Below are 24,827 nucleotides of genomic sequence, written 5' to 3'. Positions count from 1 at the left end.
AGTCTGCATTTACTAAATATCCAGACTTTTTCTAAACATTTTCTGTTAAAAATATGCGCTCAATAAACCTTTTTTATATAGTAAACGTTTTGACTTGTAAAAGAAAAAAAAATCATGCAATGGTTTTCAATTACACCTGTGTTTTTCTGCTATGACGAGCCATAGTGTTGTGAAAGGTCTAAGTGCTTTCCAGACTGCGTTTGCAATGTTAATTATATATATTAATATATTTTTTTAATGGGTATGGTAATGTGTTGCCAGTCTTGACATTGTGCTGCATCATCTTATCTCTTCAAACGCTGTAATGCTCCTTCAAGGTGAGGCTCTCACTTATCTTTAAATCGATAGTTTCCTCTGCCTTCCCATAATGGTTTGTTTCCTGCAGTCAGGCACCGGAGCAGAGCCAAAGTTTGGCTGTGATGAGATGGTTTACAGAAACTAATACTGTTATTCCTCTGTTTAGATGTGACGCTGCACTATGGGGCCCAGCCTGGTTTCCGCCTTCGTGTGCTGGGCTGAGGATGCTGAAGCTGTGGGTACCACTTTAAAGAGGCGGATGCAGACCACGCCCTTTCGCCAAACACCAACAGAGGGCGCTGTGGCGACCAAAGCAGGCCGATCAGCAGCAGCTTTACCTCACTGCCCTTCCAGCAGCATCTCACCTTCAACCGGCCTGACGCACATCTACCGCCGCTCCTGAAAGAGAAAAGAAAGAGCACCAAGACAGACCGACGGCAACAAATAAACCACTCGGGGAGAGCGATCAACATCAGAGCCGACTGCTTTAATGATGTAGGGAATCGCCTTGCGGTTTGACATCTAATTTAGCCTGCCCGCCTCACTGCGACACGGAAACACCGTCCAGCTGCGCACAAAATAAATCGCAGCTTCTTTGGGCTTGTCAGGATAAAAGTGTCCAACCTCTCCGCCGTCCTCAAGAGTCCTCCAGACGGAAAAGGACGACGTCTCCGCGCATCCCTCTTCGCTTGTTTTTGACGGTCAGATCAGGCCCCGATCAGCGTCTGATCGCCTGCAGCCTCAGCAGCATCTTCCCTCTCAGCAGAAAGCAGCATCCCCCTCCTTGAATCTGCGCAATGGCCGATGTCCCAGCGGAGTGCAACATAAAAGTGCTATGTCGCTTTCGTCCCCTCAACCAGTCGGAGATCGTACGTGGGGACCAATTTATACCCAAATTCCAAGGAGACGACACTGTCGCCGTCGGGGTGAGTGAAGGGGGCGCTTTGTTGTGCACGCAGGCCCGCCATCAATAAATCATCAGCTGGACCCATCTGTTTGGGTTGAAGGCAGGGACACACGATAGTCTGTGCAGCTCAGGGAGACATCACACCTTAGACACCAAACCTGTCTTTATTCTGAACATGACAAAGCACAAATACACTGTATGTAGATAATGTTGTTGAAATGCGCACACTGGCCTCCTGCATCATCTGACGGAGGTCTGCGCTGTGCAGCTGGAGGATAAAACATGTCCAGCCCGAGACTTTATTATCATTAAACATATATGACACTTTTGTTAAGAAACATGTTTACATAACATATTTTAAACAGTATGCTTATGTATTTTTCTATAGGCCTTTATTATGGCCCTCCATTTATTATGGACCTACATGAATAATCACAGCACACATAAATCTAATAAAAACCTATAGCTGTGAATATTAATTAATGTAAATGAATGTGAAATTTTGCAGAGGCTCGTGATTGGTTAATTCATTTAGTCTGATTGCTTTCACTAATTGGCCTCATTTACATATCCTTATTTCTGCCATGAAGGAGGCAGAATTGTCTCTTCTTTTTTTTTACTTTTTTTTTTTTTTTTTTTTTTTTTACAAGAAATACAATTTTATTTAGCTATTGTGGATTTATTCCTCATGAAGACACGGGTCCAGAGGTGAAGCCTACTGTTGATCTTTGTAGTAGATGTTGGAGTTTGGAGACAGATGGGGGCTGGTAATCAGGGTGGAACCCAAGCTGATTATGCAGCATGTCTTGTTTACTCTGAGGTTTAGTTTACGTTTGTTAAGATTCAGGATGGATAGAGTCATAAACACAGAGTACATAATTTAGTGGATAATTTAGTTAAATTTTAAACGTTGAACAGCTGTAAGCCTGTTTTCACTTCAATTTCTGGCAATCATAAAAAAAGGTCATATCAAACACTGGAAAATACTCATCTGTGTTATTACAGTATAATTGGATTATTGAATTGGTAGTTTCTGATACAAATCAAATTATTTAAAGAAACTTGTGATATCTTGTGCCAATTTTCAGGATTTTTAGGGCAGCAATCTGCCTCATTCATTGTGAAAAATACTTTGAAGAAAGAGACTTGTGATGTAGAAAAAACTTGAAATAAGTTGTCTTAGAAATGGTTTTGGTCTTAGAAACAGAAATAATCCAGCCGCACTGGCAGATTTTTGTCTTTTTTTTTTTTTTTTTAATAGTTATTTAGTTGTAGTAGTTTATTTATAGACAAAAAGGGTTTAATGAAATTAAAGTTTTGCTGCATATAGATGTCTCATAGAATAGAAAACTTGGCCATTGCTATGTTATTATTGATTCATCCCTTTTCCAGCTCTAAATCTCATCAGTTTAATGGAGGCCAAATAAAAAGCCATAAACTTGTAGATCAATTTAATCAATTCTTAATCCACACATCAACTTAAAAAAATATGAACAGCTATTCATACAAGTTAGATTTGTAACACAATTTTATCAATTTCAGTCACATCTTTGCTTTTATGTGTTGCTTTTGGCATTTTATTCTTGACCAATTATCTCAAGTCTGAAGAAAATGTTAAGAAACACGACAATAGAGTTCATGACGACCACACAACGGGTCAAAAAGAAGAGGAAAAGTCTGTTTTTGGCTAATATAATGTGCAGACAGAGGAGGAGTCATCATGAAACTCTCCAGCGTTAATGGAAATATCTCACCCTGACCTTCCTCTCTCATCTCAGCATGACGCCATACAGTAGAGTCAGAAACTGATCTCCCCGATTGCCTAAAGAGAGGATCAATAATCATTCAGTGAGCTCATGCATCACTGACTGACCTGCTTTCTCTTCTCTCTGGCTCCACCTGTCTGTCTTAGAATATTTCTCACATTCTCGTCACGTTGCTGTTTCGTTCTCAGTTTGTTGTCGTTGCTTTTGTAACTCTCCTCTTTCCGTTGCTCATCCATCAACATTTTTACGTGTCTTTGTGTGCCTCCTACGTCTCTCCCTCCCTCTCTTGTTCTTTGACTGAATGTCTCTGAGAAATCACTCTGGCATGGAGGCGGTCTGCAGATGAGTCAATTTGTTAATGACATTTAATACGGCTCATGTTCTGGCAGCTCACATTATTGTGTTGCATTGTGGGCTCTGTATCAGATGGGACGGTGACATTCAGGAGTTTAACAGCCTCGTGAACAAAATTGGGAACAAAATTTGAAATAAAGAAAATACATTCTTGTGGATTTATGATCCAACATGTAATGACAACTGGTCCAAAATACAACGCCAAACTCAAAGACAGTAAAATGTATATGTTTCAAATCTTTAGTGCTAAATATGGCCGTAATGCACTTTCTGCTGAGCTTTGTATTAATTTAAAATTCAGAAAACATTACACAAGAGCCTTATCTGTCTGTTTTACTGGCTTTGTTTCTTCTAGTGTACGCACAAGCCGATTTTCAATATATTAAGTGCTGAAATTTTGTGTGGCAGCAGAAAGACGCTAAAGATCTCTACTCTATCATAACTATCTGTTCAAACTAACATGGGAGTCAATGTATTTTCTTTGAGTGTTTGTTTAAAGCTGCACTGTGGAACTTCTTCCAGTGAGAGTAATTACAAAAACCCTGTCAACGTCTGCTTACATCATAGGCTTCGCCGTAGCGTGTTTTGTCACTAATGTCGCAGCTATAAAGTTGTGTAAACATTTTGGATAAATTAAATAAGTGGCATCCCAGCCAATTTGATACATTTGGTCTGATAACATTTGGAAAGTCTAAAGTAGCTGCATAATTGAGTTTTTTTTAATACCCATTCAAATTAGCATAGGGCTAAACCAGAAGTTAACTGGCTTGGTTTGCTGAAGTCTCTATTGTGCCTGCTGTGCCCATAGAGCATGCCCAGTATGAATTTATTTGGCCAGCGTTGGAATGTCTCACGGGACACCAGATTGAAAACTCTGTATACTATAACTTATTTGGCAAGGGCTTGAGTGTAATGCATGTTCACTTGTATACTTGTATGTGAAAGTCCTACACTGTAAATTTAATGAATTAAAGAATTAAAATTTAATTTTAATTCTGAGAAGCCACCAAAACATTTCTAAGATTCCAAACAAATGGACATCTACTATTTTACTGAACAGAAAAATTTGACATTTGAACATTTTTCATCAGAATGTTTTGGCACATGTGTTGTGCAGTTAGTTGGGAAGCGAACAAAATTTGATCGAATTTTGTGCTAAACAGGTAAACATTTCCTCACAAAGACTGGAAGCAGTTCAAACAGCAAGCTCTGTCAAAACATTAAAAGTCAACTCCACAGAGGCTCCAGGAAATCACTGCACCTTGCCAAAAAATAGTACAGTTTGTTATCATAACCCCCTTAAAACCAAAACTGTTCATGTTTACATTTCAGTTTTTGTATATATTAAAGATACAAGATTAAAACATGATAACTGGCGAGCTTTAGAAGTGCTAGTTGGCAGATTTTGGTCCAGATTTTTTAAGAAGCCTGGCCAACTGTTTTTCCCTGTTTCCAGTCTTTGGCTAATGTAGTGGTCTGGCTGTAGCTTCATATTTATCACAGGGTATGTGTAACAACTCATGGTGAGAATATGAACAGAAAACCTGGAAGTATGTTTCCATTTTTCAGAAAGCCTGAAAGAAATCTTTTAGAAAACCCTGAGTTACAGATGCTAATAAAACAGAAGCTCGATAGGAGTGACAAGCTTCAGACAAGCTTGCTGATAGCACTTTGCTGTATGCATGGTCGTTAATGAAAGGCTCCGTTGCCATGTTAGATGTCTAACTAGTTCAGGAAAAGGAGTGTTTTATTAACCATGGCCAGTTATCTGACAAAGGTCTGGATGAAATATGTCTCTGACTAGAGAAGTACAGCAGAGATGGCTCCCTCACTCTGCTGATTTCATCTTCTCTTGTTGTGGACTTATCGTCAATAAGATGAAAAGCTGGATTGTACAAACCAACAGCAAAACTCCATCTACTGAAGCATTTTCTGCACACCTGCATGTTCAGTTTGCTGTATTGCTTTTTTAATATACATTCCATATCAATACATTCTTGTGTTTTCACCTGTGCTGATGAATTACTTGGTCCTCTAAGGCTTCTCTTTTAATCGTCTAACCTCTTTGGGATAAATAAATTATCATTTAGAAAAAAAGAAAAAAAAAACTTTTTTTTTTTTTAGCTGGTTGCTCACTGATTAAATGTAAATGGCTGCAAATTTCATGCCAATTTGTTTTGTTTATGATCCATGTCACATATTAGGACCATTAATCACAGAAAATCTACCCAAAGAATCGGCTTCAATTTATTCTTCATTGTATCCGGAGGCACTTTTTAATGAGTACTATCTGAGACATTTACTAAATGTTAAAGGACAGATTTTTTTTTTGGTTTTAATATCAAGTCAAGTTGATTTTAAATAACATGAATAAAAACAAATTCAGAGCAATTCTGTGCAGCATACACCCTGTTGGATTATGTGTCATTAGTCTTGGTGTTTGGGTTTTGACAGAGACAACAGCAGTATGTTGTGTTGTACAGTAACAATAAGATGTTTTTCTGAGACGGGTGACATGTGGAGGTATAAAAATGTCCCATTTCAAATGAGCATATATCATGCGTTGTCCGGGACATGAGGATGAGTCAGTTCATTTCAAGCATCACATATTTGAGTCATTAACGGATCCGTCACAGGGCTGACATCATTTCCTAAAGATTACGCTGATGAGTAGCTGGTGGACAAGAGATTCACCTGCGTTCATTTTCAAAACATTTGTTAAAGCTTGTGTTAGATAATACTTTTAATTATGAATTAATCACTAAAGGCCATTTTTTGATTGATTGTCCTTAATACTCCTGTGCCAGTTATTTCCCCTCAATTATTTTGAATCATTACTTAAAAAAATGTGGTCAAAATTTGTAGATAGAAAACCTTTTTACTGCTAATGACATCTCATTAACTGTTTTTTTTTTGTTCCTGGTCCTCACAGGGGAAGTCCTACGTGTTTGATCGAGTGTTTCCGACCAACACCACCCAGGAGCAGGTTTACAACACCTGCGCCAAGCAGATTGTTAAGGGTATGGGCGAACAGATGAACACATTAGAATACTTCAAATTACTGAAAAGTAGGTGCTGTGGTCTTATTTGTTGTTCTTTTTCTCACAGATGTGCTCTATGGATACAATGGTACTATCTTCGCATATGGACAAACCTCCTCCGGGAAGACTCACACTATGGAGGTACAGGTTTCAGTTCAAGAAACAGTTACTTCGAATTAACTCTCATTTTATCCAAACAATCTAGTATGGAAAACAATACACTGCCGACCTTTCCCTTTTGCTTCAGTGGCTGTTTTTTGTCCCGTTGTAGTGAATTCTGAGTCTTTGTTAGAAGTTTATAGAACAATGATTTTATATTACAATTTTGTTCCATTATTTTTATGACAAAGATACATTTCATTGTCCCTCCAACTTATGTAATCTGGTGGCAGGTATCACAGAGTGTTGTAATGGCACTGTTTGATCTATATTTTGTCTGCCAATGCTCTTATTGTCCTTAATTTTAGAGAGAGATATTTTCTGGGAATTTTAAGCAATTACTTCATGAAAGATTTGCATTAACCTTTGACCCTGGATAGCTATGACAATCTCAAACCTAATTCTACCTTTGTCTGTAACTTTTTGTTGCAGGGCAAGCTGCATGACCCTCACCAGATGGGTATCATTCCTCGCATCGCTGAGGACATTTTCAACCACATCTTCGCAATGGACGAAAACCTTGAATTCCACATCAAGGTTCAATATTTGACGCGTCACATCAGATGATGTCTTGTTTTGCATTATGTTTTCTATGTTACACTGTGTTGGGCTTCATTCGGACTTGGCCCATTTTTACTGTTCTGGCATCTGCTGTTTCTCCATACAAACACACATTTAACTTTCATCTTATATTGGTTTCATGTTTTTGTTTTCTATTCTTCAACAGGTTTCCTACTTTGAAATCTACATGGACAAAATCCGTGATCTTCTGGACGGTTAGTGCTTAAAAAAAAAATTCTCAACCGGTATTATGGTTTGCTACTGTGATGCACATACTAATGCAGCACCACGGTTAACTCTGCATGTTGTTTTGGTGAGTTTTAAAATACTAAACATTATGTTGATGTTTCTCTATTTTTAGTGACAAAGACTAACCTGGCTGTCCATGAGGATAAGAACAGGGTGCCATACGTCAAGGTTTGTGACAGTAGTGCTTTACAAGTTTTCCTTTGGGGTGAACATCTGTCTGTGGGGTGCATCAGGTCAATGAGAAGTCTGTCTCATATTCTTCCTCTCCGACCCTCCCCCTCCACAGGGATGCACTGAGCGCTTTGTCTCCAGCCCTGATGAAGTTATGGATGTGATTGATGAAGGCAAATCCAACCGCCATGTTGCTGTGACCAGTGAGTCTTTAGCTTTGATAATTTGTTTCATGAATATCATGATTCCTGCCAAATGTTTGTATGTAGTTATTACTACCAATACAACCCAAAAGACAAATCCTTACTGTGTAACATGTTGCTCTTCTCAATAATGAAATCTTCTTTCCACTCTCGGAGCACCAGTTCTCTTTTCTCACTGTTGCCAACATTATCACTCACGAATTGTTCGTGATGCATGAAGTGACAGCTGAGTTCATGCAGCCCGTTACTGTGCCTTGTTATGTAATCTGTGTTACTGCGAACCATTACTTTGAAGCGTCATTAATTGTCATAAAAATAAATAAGATTCTGTCAGGTGTAGTTCATTGTAATGTATAGTTTAGTGATGCTTTAAAAGCATCTCTGCCCGCAGCCATTATTTCAATAAAGTCATTCTTAGTAACGAACACATAGATCTCCTGCTCTCTGCTCGTCTAATAATTCAGAGTCAGACAGTGCAATTTTCAGTAAACTGGCACCAGTCTGCTTTAATAAATGCAATAAAACCTCACAAACACTAGAAATAAAAGCTCCATGATCCTGCACTTTGTTTTGGCCTCGGTGCTGCTGACTCACTACTCTGTGGTCCAGTAATAACACTGGAGGAGACTAATGACTCCACTACTGCAGGTTTTCAGGTCAGGGGGATAGTTTGGCCTCATAATACAAAACATCACTGCACTGTAAAAAGAAAATTTTCCAAATAAAGGAGCTGAAAAATAACATAGCACCTTATAATAATACAAATCTTGCAATAATGTTAACAATTGTCTTATTAGCAAGTAGAAGTGCTCGACTTTGGTTTCATATCATAATTTAGTTGGAGTTATACTAATTTAGTTTCAAATACTACTGTAAAGATGGATTTCATTTTGCAGCAGAGGTATTTAAAAAACACAATAAATAAGCTCCTCTGAGAAATATCTGAGTCACAACCAGTGCAGTATATTCATTTATTGTTTTGTGTTTTTTCTGTGAGTCTTGTGCTGACTCATGGTGCTGAAGTCAACTGCAGACTGAAGTAAAAAGGAGCAGATGAGCTTTGAGATCCAGTGTTCAACAAAAATACCAGCACTGCCTCACTGTAATAAATCTCTAACTGCACAGACCATTCTGCAGAGTTAATGGATTTTGGGTCTCAGGGCTAAGAGAGTGCTTGCTTGCCTTCACGCACGACTTTCTGTGACATTTTTGATTTAGTCTTTTTCTGCAGAGATATTGGCTCAAATTTGTATTTATTATCCATCGCACAGTTGCTATGCTGCAGGACTTGAACTTTTGCATGTGTATCCATGAAGATAAATGTGACTGACACTGTTAAAGTGTTGCCTAAATAAGACATAAACTGAATGACCCATCATGTGTTACAGTCATCAAGAGTCTAATAAGTTAGGGATAAAAGCAGTCATACATAGTTATTTCATCGAAATGAATTAGTTAATAAAAAATACATAAGGTTTAATTTCCAAACTTTCACAAGGGAAAATTCATACAGATAAATTCCCCCTTGTAAAACAGAAACTAGAATGTAGTTAATCTACTATTATTATTATTATTATTATTATTATTATTATTATTATTATTACAAACACAGCCAATCATCCAGTAAATTTGGCTGCAAAGAAGTCATATTTTATTAAATATTTAATATGAGAATGAAATCTGGTTAATTACAATTAGGCTGTACCTCCACATATTTAATAGCTTGTCCATTAACATTCCTGCTTCTCAGTCTGACTCCTTAATTACTTGAATCCCTGCAGTCAATCTTCCTGTTGGAGGAAATTTGATGGTGTCAGCCTGCAGGTACTGAGCCAGCGAGATGAGTCACAGGGCAGAGTGACACTCACATTCAACATAGAGTACATTAAATTCATAATCTGTGAAAATGAATACAAAGGATACAAATTTTGAAAAAGAACCTTTCTAGCTACTAAATCTTCAAATTAAACAACAGACAACAAATGAATCTCAGTTAGTATTTTTCTTTGCTTTTCTAATGGATTTACATTATAAATACTTGTAAACACAAGAATATGTGAGAGACCGAGAAGCACAAACATGCTAAATCTTCATTTAGAAATAGAATTCTTCTTTTACCTTGTTAATAGACCTGATAACAGAAAATATGCACCTGATGTCAGTTTGGGTTTAGTCCTCTCAAAATCTTATGTAAGGTAGATAAAACTTAAAAGTTTCTGATTTATATTTATATAAATATAATATAAATTTATAATAAGTTATAAATCTCTATGAATTTTTTTTTTTTTTTTTAATGAAAACATCATAATTAACTGGAGTGTTATATTGGCTGTGAGCTGTGTGTGCAAAGATTGATGTTTCAACCCCGTAACAGCTCTGCTGTCAGCAGCCTGAATATGTTGAAGGACAATTCTGCTGCTGCATTTTAAATGGCATCAGTCCAGTCTGAATCATCATTTGGAAACATAAAGCCTCACAATTCAAACGATTACCACAAAAACAGCAGCAGCAGAGACAGCAGTAGTTCCTCTTCGGTAGTAAGAATGTGTACACAGCAAAATCGATGTTTCTTATCTTTTCCGTCGTCTGTTGGGAAACATACTGTTGAGCGAACAATGATGAAAATGCTTCCTCGATTTTAATCATTTTTAGTGGGTGGATGTTAAAGGCTTAAATCATCCAGCCATTGAGCTGATGATGATGCAAAGCTTCTTAATTGTAAAGACCTGACAATTTAAATTTACATTTCATCCGATCAAACAGAATGATTGGACACAGCAGTGGATGAGATTTGCTGAACGCTGTCCTCCTGAGCAGCACAGCGTTGTGTTTCCTGTCGATGCCTGCTGACTCACTGTGCTGCAGAACGGTGTGCTGATAGCAGCCGAATGGCCGACACTCTGCAGACACTGAGCTGATGCCCTCAGATATCATCTGCAGAGAAACCTGAACTTATTGTCTGAGAGGAGGTCCAATGAAGAGCAGCACTTAGATCAGTGCTCTTTGTCCTCTGTTCAGTGTGAAATGCTGACATCATCCTGCTGCAGTAGAGGCTAAACGATGTGAAACATTTCAAATCCATCCTTATTATTACCTTTAATGTATATGTTAGTTCCAGTGCGGTAAAGGAAAACTCCATCAATTTTACACAACCAAGTGTCTTTACAGGTCTGGGGAAGTAGCAAAACAAAACTGTTAAACTATTTTCTCCAGAGGGAGTTGTTTAAAATCCAATTTTAAAAAATGCCTTGGTGATGTCACCTGAGTCTGCCTCGGCTGGTAAGACTACATGTTTAAAAATGAAAACAAATCAGCGTGGGGTCGTAAAAGAGAAGTGAGCTTAGCAGACCTCTGTAGTCCATTCTTCATCACAGCTCAATGCTAGAAACTTGAAGCTACATCAGGTGCTATTAACATGAAAATCACCAGGATTGAAGATTTCAAGTTACAGGATAGTTTCTCTTTACTTTACTTTTTCTTTAAAATTACTTCTTTCTTTGTACAGAGACAAAAAAATAAATGTTTAAAAAAATAGCTAGCGCATATTTTTCAGTCATGTTGTTTCTTAAAGAATAATTCTGATAAGGACTTATTTGTGAGCAAAAACGGATTGATCTTTTAGCAGCTGCTTTAACATATGTTTACAAATTTAATAATAAAATAAATATTTAAAAAATTCTGAGACCTTTAATCAACCATTAACCAGACCCAGTCTGTTTCTACACTTAAGCTGTAATATATGGTTTTATTCACTCCACTGACTGTTGTGTGGCCCTTGCGTTTGTGCAGACATGAACGAGCACAGCTCTCGCAGCCACAGCATCTTCCTGATCAACATCAAACAGGAGCATGTGGAGACTGAGCAGAAGCTGTGTGGGAAACTCTACCTGGTGGATCTGGCTGGCAGTGAGAAGGTAGGAAAAAAGATGGCTTAAAAATCAATGACAAATCAACTGCTTTAAATCAATAACTGATGTTGATACATTATACTGTCTATACTGTACACTGTGTGTCATCACACTTTTAGTCCTTGGTTAAACTTACAGGCACAGACACATTTCCTGTGTTTGTCATCAGGCTCTTCATCTCTCGATTTGATCTCACCAGCCCCTGTCTCTTTCTTTATTCCAGGTCAGTAAGACCGGAGCTGCAGGTGCCGTCCTGGATGAGGCTAAAAATATCAACAAGTCTCTTTCTGCTCTGGGAAACGTTATCTCTGCCTTGGCTGAGGGAACGGTGAGCTTCTGTTACCCTACTTTCTTCTATTTCCTTCAGAATGTGCACCTCTAAAATAATAGTTTGGGATTTACAGAATCATTGGTCGACAAAATGGTAAAGTGGCAAAAATATGGTTGTATTTTTACATTGGTTTTCTCTTTTAAAATCAGTGTTAAATTTAAGCATCATTGTGACTTTGATTCATATTAAAGGAGCTGATATAAGTCACTATTAAGATGATAAAAAAATATTCAAGTTTTCTACAAGGGAAACTCACTATTTTGTTGAATTGTTGAGCTCCAAATAAATCAGAACATGTTTAATTTTCATTACTACAATTGGAAGTGCCCTGTTTACCTCTAGGTTCAGAAAGCAAATAACATTCCTCTCTAATTTCTAACGCATATGTACACCAGCTGTGTGTCCTCTACCCGCACACTTTGTTCCTTTCCGTCAACTCCACAGATTTGGCCAAGAAATACCGGATTCATCCCTGCCAGTTATCAGATTAGTTGGATGCAGCACAATCAATCTGCCATGTTTGACAACTGTTCTGGGCTTCATTTAGAGTTCAAACTACAAACTTTGGGAGAATGGGAACGTGTGAAGTTTTGCTGACAATAATCTGCTGATGAATCTCTGCAGTACAAAAAAAAAAAGTACAAAATCAGGAAGCAAATGAACCATACCGCAGACATTTATTTCACTTCGGGATGCTTGATTGTCTCTTAATCTTTTTGTCTCTCTTTTCTGACTTCTTTTTTTTGTCACTCCTGCTTCCTCTAATCATCTTCCTTTCTGATTTTGTCCCATTTGCCTGTCTCTTCTTCCTCACTGCTTTTTCTCTCATTATCATTATCTTCCCTCCCCACCCCTCCTCTCCTCTTCCTCTGCGTCCTGCAGAAAACTCACGTGCCATACCGTGATAGCAAAATGACCCGCATCCTGCAGGATTCCCTCGGTGGGAACTGTCGCACCACCATGTTCATCTGCTGCTCTCCCTCCAGCTACAATGATGCTGAGACCAAATCGACTCTGATGTTTGGACAACGGTAGATACAGGCAATGCACCTTTGGAAAGGAATCATGCTAAATATTTTAATATTTGTACACAAAGCGGGAAAAACAACAAAACATGTTTTGTTTTTACATGCTGCCATTTATTTAGCAGTGCGATTTTACAGTATTTGCGTCTCAAAAGCAGGATGTACTTCGGATCTGGTCTCCTTAAATTGAAATATGTTAGAGGCAGATGTTTACTGACACTGCCCACTTGACATTCACATTGATGTTTTACTGTATGAGGAGTAATACCGGGAGGAGCTCATATCTTTTTGAGTGAGACCAAGTCAAAATGTTTGTACAATAGACACATCAGTGGATAAAGTCAATGCAACTTTGAAATCATATAATAATATAAACATACAATAATTTAACTCTTTAATTAGAAGAAAACCAGAAAATGTGTTTACATTGCTTTCACATTTTTTTAGCCAGGGAGTTTATCCTTTAAAATCAGGGCTATTAGCTATTTTTTGAATGACCTAAAACAAAAGCAAGCAAACAAACAAACAAACAAGGCAGATGCTCACTAACACCGTCCACTCAACTACATCGCACTTATTTGCTCATTCATTTTGAGGAAACATTATTCTTTCTCCTGGGGGTTGAGAATACGGGGGAAATATTATCTTTTGAAGTCAGGAAAGGTCTCAGGACTAAACTATTTCCTGGTATATAAAAAATAAAATCAGCCATAATAGATTGCTCTTTTAATAGTAGCTTCCTCTCAAACTTAAATGTCAAGTGAAATTGGAGCTATAATACAAACATTAAGCTGTTTCAGACTAATTCCTCAGAAGAACTGTTGATCAAACATGAACACAAAACATCATCAACACTTATCTTAATCACTAAAAAACAGATTCATGTTTTTTCCCCTGTGTCTCTGTGGCTTTGCTTTTTTCTGTTACAGTGCCAAGACCATCAGGAACACCGCCTCCATCAACCTGGAGCTGACGGCCGAGCAGTGGAAGAAGAAGTACGAGAAGGAGAAGGAGAAGAACAAGACTCTGAAGGAAACTGTTCAGAAGCTGGAGACCGAGCTCAATCGCTGGAGAAATGGTGAGATTCAACATTTTTCAACCAGTTGACTTCCAGCAGGAGCCTTGTTTTTGGCTGCACAACAAATACAAAACTGCAAATTTCTGACATGTTTGTTTCTCTGCCATCCTTGTCCGTTCACTCCTCCTCTCAGGAGAGGACGTGCCTGAGACTGAGCGTACCACGGCGGACATTGTGCCCCGTTTTGAGACTGTGGAGGAGCGTCCCATTTTGGACAATGACACCTCCTCTATTGTGGTCCGTATTTCTGAGGAGGAGCGGCAGAAGTACGAGGAGGAGATCCGCAAGCTGTACAAGCAGCTGGATGACAAGGTTCAAACACAATTCTAGTTTCCACTTGTTTTGCATTGTGTCATTGCAGATGTTGATTTGATTATCAAACATTTTACTTCCCTTCTTACTGGTGTTTAACATTTAATTATGGATCTATAAATAGGAGATTATCATGAACGGAGGAAATGGTTCATATTTATGACAATATAACCTTTATGCAGGACGATGAGATCAACCTGCAGTGCCAGTTGGTGGAGAAACTGAAGCAGCAGATGATGGACCAGGACGAGGTGAGAGCACACAAACAAATACACACTTTCCTGTGGTAAAGACAACACCTAATAAGTCTACATTTAAGTTTAACACCACGAAATTCACTTTTTCTCCCTTTCTCTTTTCTTCCTTTCCTCCATTCAGCTGCTGGCTTCATCAAGGGGTGATGGAGACAAGGTCCAGGCTGAACTCGGGAGGCTGCAGGTAGAGAGTGACTGCGCCAAGGCCGAGGTGAAGGAGGTGCTGCAGGCTCTGGAGGAACTGGCCATCAACTATGACCAGAAGAGCCAGGAGGTGGAGGAGAAAGGCCTGCAGAACCAGCTGCTGGCCGACCAACTGGCCCAGAAAATGGTACATTTCGAAAGGAGCGGTGTGAACGGGAGACTAAGACAGAGTGGGAGATAAAATCAGAAACAGGAGGGGGAACAGAAGGATTCACTGGCTTGCTTCTTGTACCACAGAGACAAGCACCTGTTGTAGCAGCACAGTTTCCATGAGTGGAAAATGCTGCAAGAATTATATGGCAATCAGATAGTGTTTGATTGAATGCCAGGGTGAATGAAAAAAAAAATGTGATAAGTAGAAAAGAAAAGATTTACATTTTTCCTGTTATGGCCAGATTCTTCTACAGTTTGTTTGATTTAAAAAAATAAAAAATAAAAACCTGGCATTTGAACAAATTTAGATGACATGTACACTGATTTTGTAAATCTAGTCCTGAATAACTGGTGGCACTACAGTAATGTGATGAATTCAAATGGTCATAATTCAGTAGTCATGAGTATGACATGTGGATATCTAGCATATTTCCTCTCTACACAAAAACTTAATCTAAACATTCTCCTAAAATCCATCTGTTAATGTGTCATTTGTGTATTTTTAATGGAAATCTCGATACAAATTTAATATTTTCTGGTGGAGGAAAATATTTGTTCTGTCTTAGTGCTCAGATGCTGCTTTTCAAGCCTCACTCTCTTTCTCTCTTTCTTACAGGCCAGTCTGATGGAGCTGGAGGCAGAGCTGTCTCGTATGCAGGAGGTGAGCGGTCAGCAGAGGAAACGCATCGCTGACGTCCTCAACGGGCTCATGAGGGACCTCAGCGAGTTCAGCACCATCGTGGGCAATGGGGAGATAAAGCTGGTGAGTAGGACCACAGTTTGGAGAACATAACTAAACAAGAACCGGGGTGCATGTTCCTATTAAATATCCTGCATCCTGTTGTGTTTCACATGACTGATGGAGAAACTCTGCAGGAGACAGTAATGTTTTTTCTCATATCCTTAGCCGGTGGAGATCAGCGGCGCAATCGAGGAGGAGTTTACTGTGGCTCGCCTCTACATCAGCAAGATCAAGTCGGAGGTGAAGAGCATGGTGAAGCGCTGCCGCCAGCTGGAGAACATGCAGCTGGAGTGCCACCGCAAGATGGAGGAGACCGGGCGGGAGCTGTCCTCCTGCCAGCTCCTCATCTCTCAGGTAAGGGATGGAGGGAGAGAGACAGGAAGGGATGTGGCACTGTGAAATAAGGTGAAGGGGTGTAGCTGTTGAAGGATACATGTGTATGTGGGCAGGAGTTAAAAAAAGAAACTGCCTGGTGATGGTCGGGTTTTTACGCCTCCGATGTTGTGCGTGTATTTGTACAGCATGAGGCTAAGATCCGCTCTCTGACGGAGTACATGCAGAGCGTGGAGCAGAAGAAGAGGCTGCTGGAGGAGAGCCACGACTCCCTGAGCGAGGAGCTGGCCAAGCTGCAAGACCAGGGTAACATGCACACAGTACACGTTCACAGAAAAACACTGACGCCAAAATATTTGTTATGAGAGAAAAGGATTGCCTCAAGCTGTTGTACAGGTTGTAACTCTTCTTTCTTCTTCCAGATAACTCCCTGGTTGAGGAGAAGGACGGAGAGAAGGGAGAGACTGAGGATGGAAGTCTGAAGGTAAGAAGCCTCTAAAGGCCATTTGTAGTGTAGTACACCGACTTAAAGTCTGATTTGTGCATCATGTCACCGCAGGCTAGAACACATGCAAAGTACATGTCATTCTAGTCTGAATCTTTTGTGCCATTTTATTCTTTGTGTTTCAGTTAAATCATCCCTTTATAGAGTTACACGATAGACTGTGTTCAAAAGTGGCTTTTTATTTGAGTTATTTTCCAGTTTCTAATGAAAAGATACGAGAAAAACTTAAGAGTATTTTCTTCTGCAGAGTTTCTCCATCAGACAGCATATTTTAGGAGACAATGTGTGTTTGGCCTTTTCATTTCCAGAAAGCTCTTCGTCAGCAGGGAGAGTCTCACCGCGGCCTCCATCACAAGCAGCTGGCCCGCCTGCGGGATGAGATCAATGAGAAGCAGAGAGTCATTGATGAACTCACTGAGTGCGTGGTCATCTTAATTTGTTTTTTCCTTTTAGAAAAAAGATACCATAGATGTGATTGTTTCTTATTGTTAATGCTTTTATTTATGTACAAAAATGTACTTTTACATATGAAATGAGGCACTTTGCTGTATATTAATTTATGTAATTTCTTCCCCTCCTCTTTTCCTGACTGATCATGTCTACTGTTACTTCACACCTCCAGTTGTAACTCCAAGCTGGAGCTGGAGCTGGCTCAGGTTCGCGCGGACTTTGAACGTCTGAAGAGTCAGGACAGCACCAAGAGTGAGCGCCTGGAGGAGCTCTCGTAAGTGTTTGGGAGGTGGATATTCTCCTTCTGGACTCATCAGTGAGGTTGAAACAAAGTCCTGAATATAGAGATCATAATGTGTGGGATGAAATGAGTGGTTTGGTGGCATTTTGTATAATTATTTCAAATAGAGGATTTAAAATATTAAGGGACAGAGTTGATACAGTCCAGCCTCACTTCTCTTAAATTCCAGCAGAGGGCGCTCAAGGCAGCACCTAGATATTGCAATTTTCTGTTTCCACAAATATTGTCTTATTTACAATGATGCTCTTTCTGTTTCTGACAGATTCCTGCATGAGCGCCATGAGCAGACCAAACAGGACTTGAAGGGTCTGGAGGAGACCGTCGTGAGTAAAACAGACTCCTCTATCCATCTTCCTAATATTTCACATCATGCAGCGTCGTCTCCCTAACCTCCTCTCCATCTGTCTGTCCGCCAGGCCCGTGAACTCCAGACCCTCCACAACCTGCGCAAGCTGTTCGTTCAAGACCTCACGTCGCGGGTTAAAAGAGTGAGTCAAGGAATTCTTGTTTTTTAATCCAGTTATGGAGTATTAAGGAATCTGAGACCTGATAAATCTTAGTGGGAATATTAATAACATCCTCAATCACTCTAAACCTCATAAGGTTTTGTATCATGTATGAAGAAATTCACTATTTCTGTACACTACATCCAGTGGAAAGGTGTAAACAATAGAAAATATCTTCCTCTTCCCTGCTTTCTCTTTTATTTTCTCATCGTCCTGCTTCGTCGTCTCTTCTGCAGAGTTCCGAAATGGAACCTGATGATAGCGGGGGGTCTTGCACCCAGAAGCAGAAGATTTCCTTTCTTGAGAATAACTTGGACCAACTTACAAAGGTTCACAAACAGGTGAGAAACACAAAGTGAGAGCAGCTATACTGTAACTTTTAGTGATGCTGACATGGGCCATAGATTGAATTGTATAAGATCCCAAGATGTTTTCGTAACAGAAATACAGAACATTTGATGGATAATTTCCATTTTACTTGCACAAGCTACACACCCAGGCCCACAATCAATACATATGGGAAAAACTATTATTTAGAAAATGTTTCAAGTCCTGTAACTGCAGTTTGTTCAAAACACACAATTTGTGATGTAAGTAAATTATGTACTTCCACAATACACTTTTTCCCTGTGGTTGGTCAAGATGAAGACAAAGTTGAAAGTGTTTGGACTAAGTGTGGTGTTTGGCTATATATTTTCCCCCTCTTCTCTTTCTTTTTCTCTTTTCGCTCCAGCTGGTTCGTGACAATGCAGATCTGCGTTGTGAGCTTCCAAAGCTGGAGAAACGTCTTCGGTCTACTGCTGAGAGAGTTAAGGCCCTGGAGACTGCACTGAAGGATGCCAAGGAGGGCGCCATGATGGACCGTCGCCGTTACCAGCAGGAAGTCGACCGCATCAAAGGCGCCATGAGGGCCAAGAACGCCCTGAGGCGCCCCCATGCAGCACAGATCGGTACTGCACTGAATCTTTTCCTTGATGCTCTTGTTTGTGTCGTTATTGGGGAATTTATGTAAAATGTATTTTGAGCTATTTGACCTAAAGCAAACAGTGACCCAGTTTCCTTCCTGTTGTACCTCACATCACTTTATCATCCTGACAGCCAAGCCGGTGAGACCAAAGCAGCTGCCTGTTTGCTCTCCTACCAACCCATTCTACACCTACATCCGTGCCACCGAACAAGCCAACACCTACAGCAATGCCCTCTTCCAGGGCAACATGACACAGCAGAGCTCCGCCACCGCCAGCAGCAACCCCAACTCTGTCCAGAGCAACACGTGAGTTTAAATCCTTTCTTTTACCTCACAGGTGATCTTCACCGACAGGAGTGGAGTTTAATTGTGTATGTTTATGTTTTTCTCTGTGGTGTTTTACACAGAGTTTCCACAGCACTGGGCTACAGAGCAGGAAGATATAATGGAGACACACTGGAGTCCTACCCACTCAACATCGACAACGGTAAGTGTAAGAACACACACGTAAACCCATACCTGTTTATAGACTGAAATCCCTGATAGCGTTCTTTTATCGTGTGAGATGTCAGTATTCCTTGTTTAAGTTTTGATGATGATATGTATTATTGTATCAGCAAATCAATCAGTGAAAGTAATAGTTTATCTAGTATTCATCAATGAAATTAAACTATTGTTTTGTTTCCAACAGGTAACAACGTCAGTGAAACCAGAGACATCAATGATAACAGGTGAGGATGTTCGGTGCAGTTAAAAGTAAACAGAAAGCTTGAGCTGCTTTTTGTTTCTTGCTACTTTAACTTTGTTAAAACTAGATTCGAGCAAATATGTATTAAACATTTCACAGTGATTTTACTTCTGCAAGAGTAAAGAAAGAGAAAGTGAATTTGTGTTGAAGCCTTTGGATTCAAATGGAAAGAAAAAATAATTCTATCCATGTTGTTTTCAATTTAATTGTTCAAATTTGGCTGCTACACTTCATCATGCTGATATTAAATAAAGTGTCCAGTAGGAGTGATAGACATTAAATCAGAATGATATAGTTGGTTGTGTACAGTGTTGTGTTTTATGTGTCTGTATTAACAGGAGTGACGTTCACTGTGGCAGCGAGGTGGATGATTCAAACAGGCACTACATCATTCAGCAGGAAACTGCTGCAAGTTAATGCCATGGTAACCAACAAAGTACACTGAGTCATACATACACACCTTTGTGCTTCTATGTTTGTGACATTGTCAAATTTTTGAAAAATACAGCTTGTAAATGAAATGGTAAAACAAATTTAAAATAAATAAGTGAATGAGGTTTGTGGCATAGGCGCTGATGCCAAGCAAAAAACAGACCTCCCTGCAAATGTACTTTTTAAACGCTTTGTTATGAATTGAAAACCAGCGACCTCCTGGAAGTTAAGGAAAATCTGTTTTCAAACTAATTTCTGAAATGAGTGTCAATAAATACAAATCATACTTGATGTTACGTGATTAAAACAACAAAGCCATCAGAGAGGTGATACATAATCATAGATTTCTGTGTCTGTCTAAATGATGACTTCTTTTTATTGTCTCTTTGCAGAAGATGACCAAACACTGTACCCATCCAAGGACCCTCTCCTCCCATTTGCATGCAGCCTGTCTCCCCATCCCTCCACTGCATCACCAATGATGACGAAGATCTGTAGCCCTGTAGTCTTCTAATTAGATGAGGCCCCTCCTGCTCCTACAGTGACCACGCTTGCCCTCAGGTTTGTGGTTCAGTCCCTTCCAGTTCAGTCACTGCTGGGAGTAAATTGAATCAGATTTTTTTGTAATTACAAAATGCCCACTAACTCAACTCATTGATCCCCCGGCCAGTCACTCTGTCACCATGATATCACTGATGTTGATTACCTCCTGCGGTGGTTGAACTGAAACGGGGCTGACCCCATCCCTGACCACTTAGTACACACACTTTGTAAATAATAGTGCTGTATACTCCAGTAGAGGTTTTTGACCAGCAACTGTTTGTGTGAATGCACAGCCTTCCCCGTCCCCTGCACACATCTTCTTAAGGGCATCATGTGGATGACATACTGTAGGCAGACATGACCTTTTTCTCTGTCGTAAATAAGAGTGTAGTGAGTAACACCAGCTTGTAACGGAAGACCTACACTCTGCGTGCATGTCGCTTAGCGGGTTAGCTTTCAAATCTTTGCATGTGTCATGATTCCAGTCGGGGGCTGGTATGCTGTGAGTGGAGTCTGATCGACTTCGACAGATGTCAGAGAGAGAGATGTTTTCCCTTTATCCTGATCCTAGTCTCAGTGCTTTAGATTTCTCATTTTAAGGTAAATTTGAGACTGTGTTGTTGTGACTTAAAACACAGGAAAAACAACAAAAACAACATCTGGATCTTTAATTTTAATTTTAAGTCAAAGAGGAGATAAATAATATGTCAAAGGAAATCCAGCCCGAGCTTTGTGGCCTGTATCGAGGAAATCTTTTGTATTTGCTTTGATACTGTGATGTTGCAGCTGTATGATGCCATTGTGCATTTTAGGTATTGCGGCTCACATCCACTTAATGTGACCCCTATCCAGCATTGCACCTTGTGAGTCTTCTTACCAAGCCTTAACAAGAACTGATTTCTCTCACTCAAACTAACACGCTGTCATTTGCATACATTTGTAAGTACTACCTCTAGAGCTTCTTATTATATACGCTTACTACAGTATACTAAGATATCAACCTTTCAGATGCTGAATAAGAGCTGATCTTTCTACATAAAATTGCAACATAAGAACACAAATACCTGTAAGTAGATTCAAATGCTCTTTTTTAGAGCTGTAGTAATCTTCTCCTGCAAGTTCAACACAGTTTCCTTTTCCACCGTATATATACCAGATCAGAGCTGGTGCAAAGAAACATACATTCTTAAACTTTTACCACTGAAATTATGATGTCGTCCTCTGTGTCCTGAGTTAAAGCTACAGTTTACATACGTCCCCTGCCCTGTCTAAATTGAAAGAAAAGTCATATCTCAGAACTTTTTAAGGCTGTATGGATGCTATTTGGTGGTTTGGTGTTTTGGTTCATTGCCATCAAAAGTCCAGTGGTTTGGGAGTTTCTGCAGGTGAGTCCCCAGCTGAGCAGCCAGCAGTCTGGGACACTTTGACATAAGCTTGTTGTCAAGTTGTGCTGTTATTCTTCTGTGACAAATCCTGACCAGCCAATCAGGATAGAAGAAAGCAGCACATCGTAGATGGGTGATGAATAAATGGATTTGTTGGCACTGAGGTGAATCACTGAATTAAAGGACAGATTAGAGCAAACGTCTGTAGCAAAATAACCAACCATCTTTTGCAAGAACAATTATAAAGAAAGTTGAGTTCTTCGTGGATGTGATCTGACACTTCAAAGATTAATGGAGCATCTGTCACCATTTACATTATAAAATGTAAAATTTTATACTTAAAAATACTTATTTATGTAAAGTTTGGTGCATTGTATATTGCATAACTAGACTTGTTTTCAGTGTAAATCAGTCCAAGCAAGACCCCAGTATATAAAGTGTACAATCCTATCTATTTGTGTGATTTTTAGCAGCCTCATTCATTACAGCACCACCCAGCTGGATGCTCTTACTGGCATTAACAACATCTCAGGGCTTCACATTCACAGTCATAGCAACGACGGGCCGCCACCATTAAAACTACGTGATTGCCAATGAACAATCAGGTTGGTGTGTCCTCTTCAAGGCTGAGCAAAGGAGTGGGATGACAAATCTAATATTACAGGAAAACAATGTACATATATATCACTTCCATTGTAGCACATGACATCTAAAATGAAATAATCTCTCAGCTGCACCTGGTCAGACCCTACTGTACGTGTCCAAACAAACCCTCTATTTGACATCATGTTTTAAGTGTAATGAATCCAAATTAGAGGGGAGTGTGTACTATATTGTCACCTGCTGTTACACTGTCTGATTTCAACATATCTAAAATACATGTGCTATATATTGTTAATCTTGTAAGTAAAATAGCGTGCCATGACATCGTAAGAAGCAAAAGAAAGGTGCACGCTAACTTTGTTCAGAGAAATGTTTGTTTTATTTATTTCTGTATGCCTATACTGTAGCGCCAACATGGTTATGTGAAGAATCACCGTGCAAAATCTTCTGTATATATATATAGACTCATCACTATGCTGTACTGTATGTGAACCACTGTGTTGTAGTAAAAAGTTCAATAAACTTGTAGAAAGGAGTTTGTTGGAGGGAATCATTTGGGTCCAGAAAATTGTTTGAATGTCATGGATGATATTTCAGTTAGAGTGGGATAAAAGACATGCATCTGATGTGGATGAATGAGGCGACCCCACACTGACAGATGAAAATGGCTTCATCTAGTGGATGGAAATGGAACTCATAACACTGATGGAGGTTTAATTGAATGAAAAACGACTTTATTTTCGTGACTGTCGCTGTTCTTTCAGCACAGCTTTTCTGAGAAGAAGCAGCTGCACCAGCAGATGGAATAAAAGTGTAAAAAGGGAAAAATTCCCCACACAACACAACTGTATTAAGCACTATGGTGTGAAAACTGGACTGTGGTCAGTGACTGCTGGTGAGTTGCATGTATGTTGGGTTCTCTGTTGTTATTACAACCTCTGATCTAAATAGGAAATTAATTTTAAAACTATGCTATGAAAAGACCCTTTGCCAAAAAGTGCGTAATGAAAATGAAGTTAGTTAATGGAGATTAATAAGATTCAAGGAGTAAACAGTAAAACTAAGATATTAAGATATAGTGCTACTTTGTATGAGCTATAGTTTGTCACCCACATTTCAAAAATGTTATTGAAATGAAGTAAGCCCACTCAGCAGTGGGACTTCCTTTGTGTCCTTCTTATAATAAGCTGCTCTTCATCGTTCCCATGAGAAAGGAAGCAGTGATGTAAACAACAGTGGCATGTGAAGCATCTTCAAACTGTACTGTGGGATGTGAGTGATGTACTTATAATTGAACACCTTGTGTTCATAGGGGATGATTAGGCTGAGGTGGATCAGAGCATTTAATGTGCACTGTTATGATGTTGGAAACTACTGGAAATATGTTTTTGATCAGTGTAACAAATGCAGTGCTTTCTTAGACTTACTGTGGAGCATTATTATTGTTAGACATTCATAAACTGCTGTACTTCAACTGATTGAAGTGATGCTACAATTAAAACCTTTTTGGCCCTGCTTTTTTCCAATTAAAAAAAAAAAAGTAATCTGCAAGATTATTAATTAAATTTTATTGCTACAATGTTTTCAATTTGTATTTTTGACAATTTAATGTGTGTATCAAAAGTAGTGTTTGAAGAAAAAAATAGTAGAAATAAATGAACTTTAGAAAAAAGTAAGGGCCAATACTCCCCATATTTACACGTTGGGAGTGTGTAATGGCTGGTGTCAGCAAATCAATAAGTATTACAGTTTGAATTTCTACAAGATAGGCTAACTGTGGGTGTTGCTATTCCCAACAAGAATTAATGTGATCAAGGGACAACCATTTCAATGATTAGAGTAACAAAACAATCTAGCATATGGCTGGTGTGTATGATAGCTACAGGGCTTTTAATTTTAAATGTATACAGGAAGTGGCTGTCCAATCAGTGGGACTTCAGCTGTCTCCTGATAACATCTCCAGAGAGCATAAGAAACAGTTGACAGTTAGTTTGCATTATGTAATCTAATATTAGATGGTGACATACATTCAGCAAGTACTAGAGTTGTTTGGGAGAACATGTAACACTATTAGTAATAAGTTAGTGATGGTGAGATGAAGCCTCATGAGGCATCGAACCACTTCAGCCAATTGGTTCCAGAAAGGGTTCATTTCTCGGAGCTTCATGTACACACGAAACCACCTACTGGCCAAGTGTATAATGACAGGCAGCTGTATCTGAACCACATGTGATGCATTGAATGTTTGTGTCTGTTATGGCTGTTGGGAATGACTATGAATTACAAAAATGTATGACCAAATAATTTCTGTACATAAATTATCACATATGTGCATAATA

The 24,827-nt window shown here is 39.2% G+C and overlaps 1 protein-coding gene across 1 annotated transcript; it reads left to right on the top strand.

Moving 5' to 3' along the window:
- Positions 1-612: 612 nt before the first annotated feature.
- On the top strand, positions 613-23,023 carry kif5aa (kinesin family member 5A, a). Its single transcript, XM_069693805.1, has 29 exons — positions 613-1,223; positions 6,257-6,344; positions 6,433-6,506; positions 6,957-7,061; positions 7,252-7,300; positions 7,447-7,502; positions 7,621-7,708; positions 11,498-11,622; positions 11,840-11,944; positions 12,830-12,978; positions 13,902-14,050; positions 14,184-14,362; positions 14,545-14,613; positions 14,741-14,947; positions 15,590-15,736; positions 15,881-16,069; positions 16,237-16,354; positions 16,471-16,532; positions 16,862-16,971; positions 17,176-17,277; positions 17,567-17,627; positions 17,721-17,792; positions 18,047-18,151; positions 18,544-18,760; positions 18,909-19,083; positions 19,185-19,264; positions 19,469-19,508; positions 19,864-19,949; positions 20,350-23,023. The coding sequence occupies exons 1-28, from the start codon at positions 1,095-1,097 to the stop codon at positions 19,940-19,942; spliced, it is 3,129 nt and encodes a 1,042-aa protein (XP_069549906.1). The 5' UTR covers positions 613-1,094; the 3' UTR covers positions 19,943-19,949; positions 20,350-23,023.
- Positions 23,024-24,827: the final 1,804 nt, after the last annotated feature.

Source organism: Brachyistius frenatus, unplaced genomic scaffold, assembly GCF_029030835.1.
Source record: "Brachyistius frenatus isolate BFR_SWC_R1_liver_20210118 unplaced genomic scaffold, ASM2903083v1 Contig_16, whole genome shotgun sequence".
Taxonomy (NCBI): Eukaryota; Metazoa; Chordata; class Actinopteri; family Embiotocidae; genus Brachyistius; species Brachyistius frenatus.
The sequence above is the reverse complement of the archived record's forward strand: the minus strand, read 5'-3'. Positions and strand labels throughout refer to the sequence as shown.

Coding starts and splice junctions, on each gene's coding strand:
- kif5aa (XM_069693805.1), top strand. CDS start 1,095: ATGGCCGATGTCCCAGCGGAGTGCAACATAAAAGTGCTATGTCGCTTT. Junction 16,070..16,236: donor GCCAGCTCCTCATCTCTCAG/GTAAGGGATGGA, acceptor GTATTTGTACAG/CATGAGGCTAAGATCCGCTC. Junction 17,793..18,046: donor TCACGTCGCGGGTTAAAAGA/GTGAGTCAAGGA, acceptor TCTCTTCTGCAG/AGTTCCGAAATGGAACCTGA.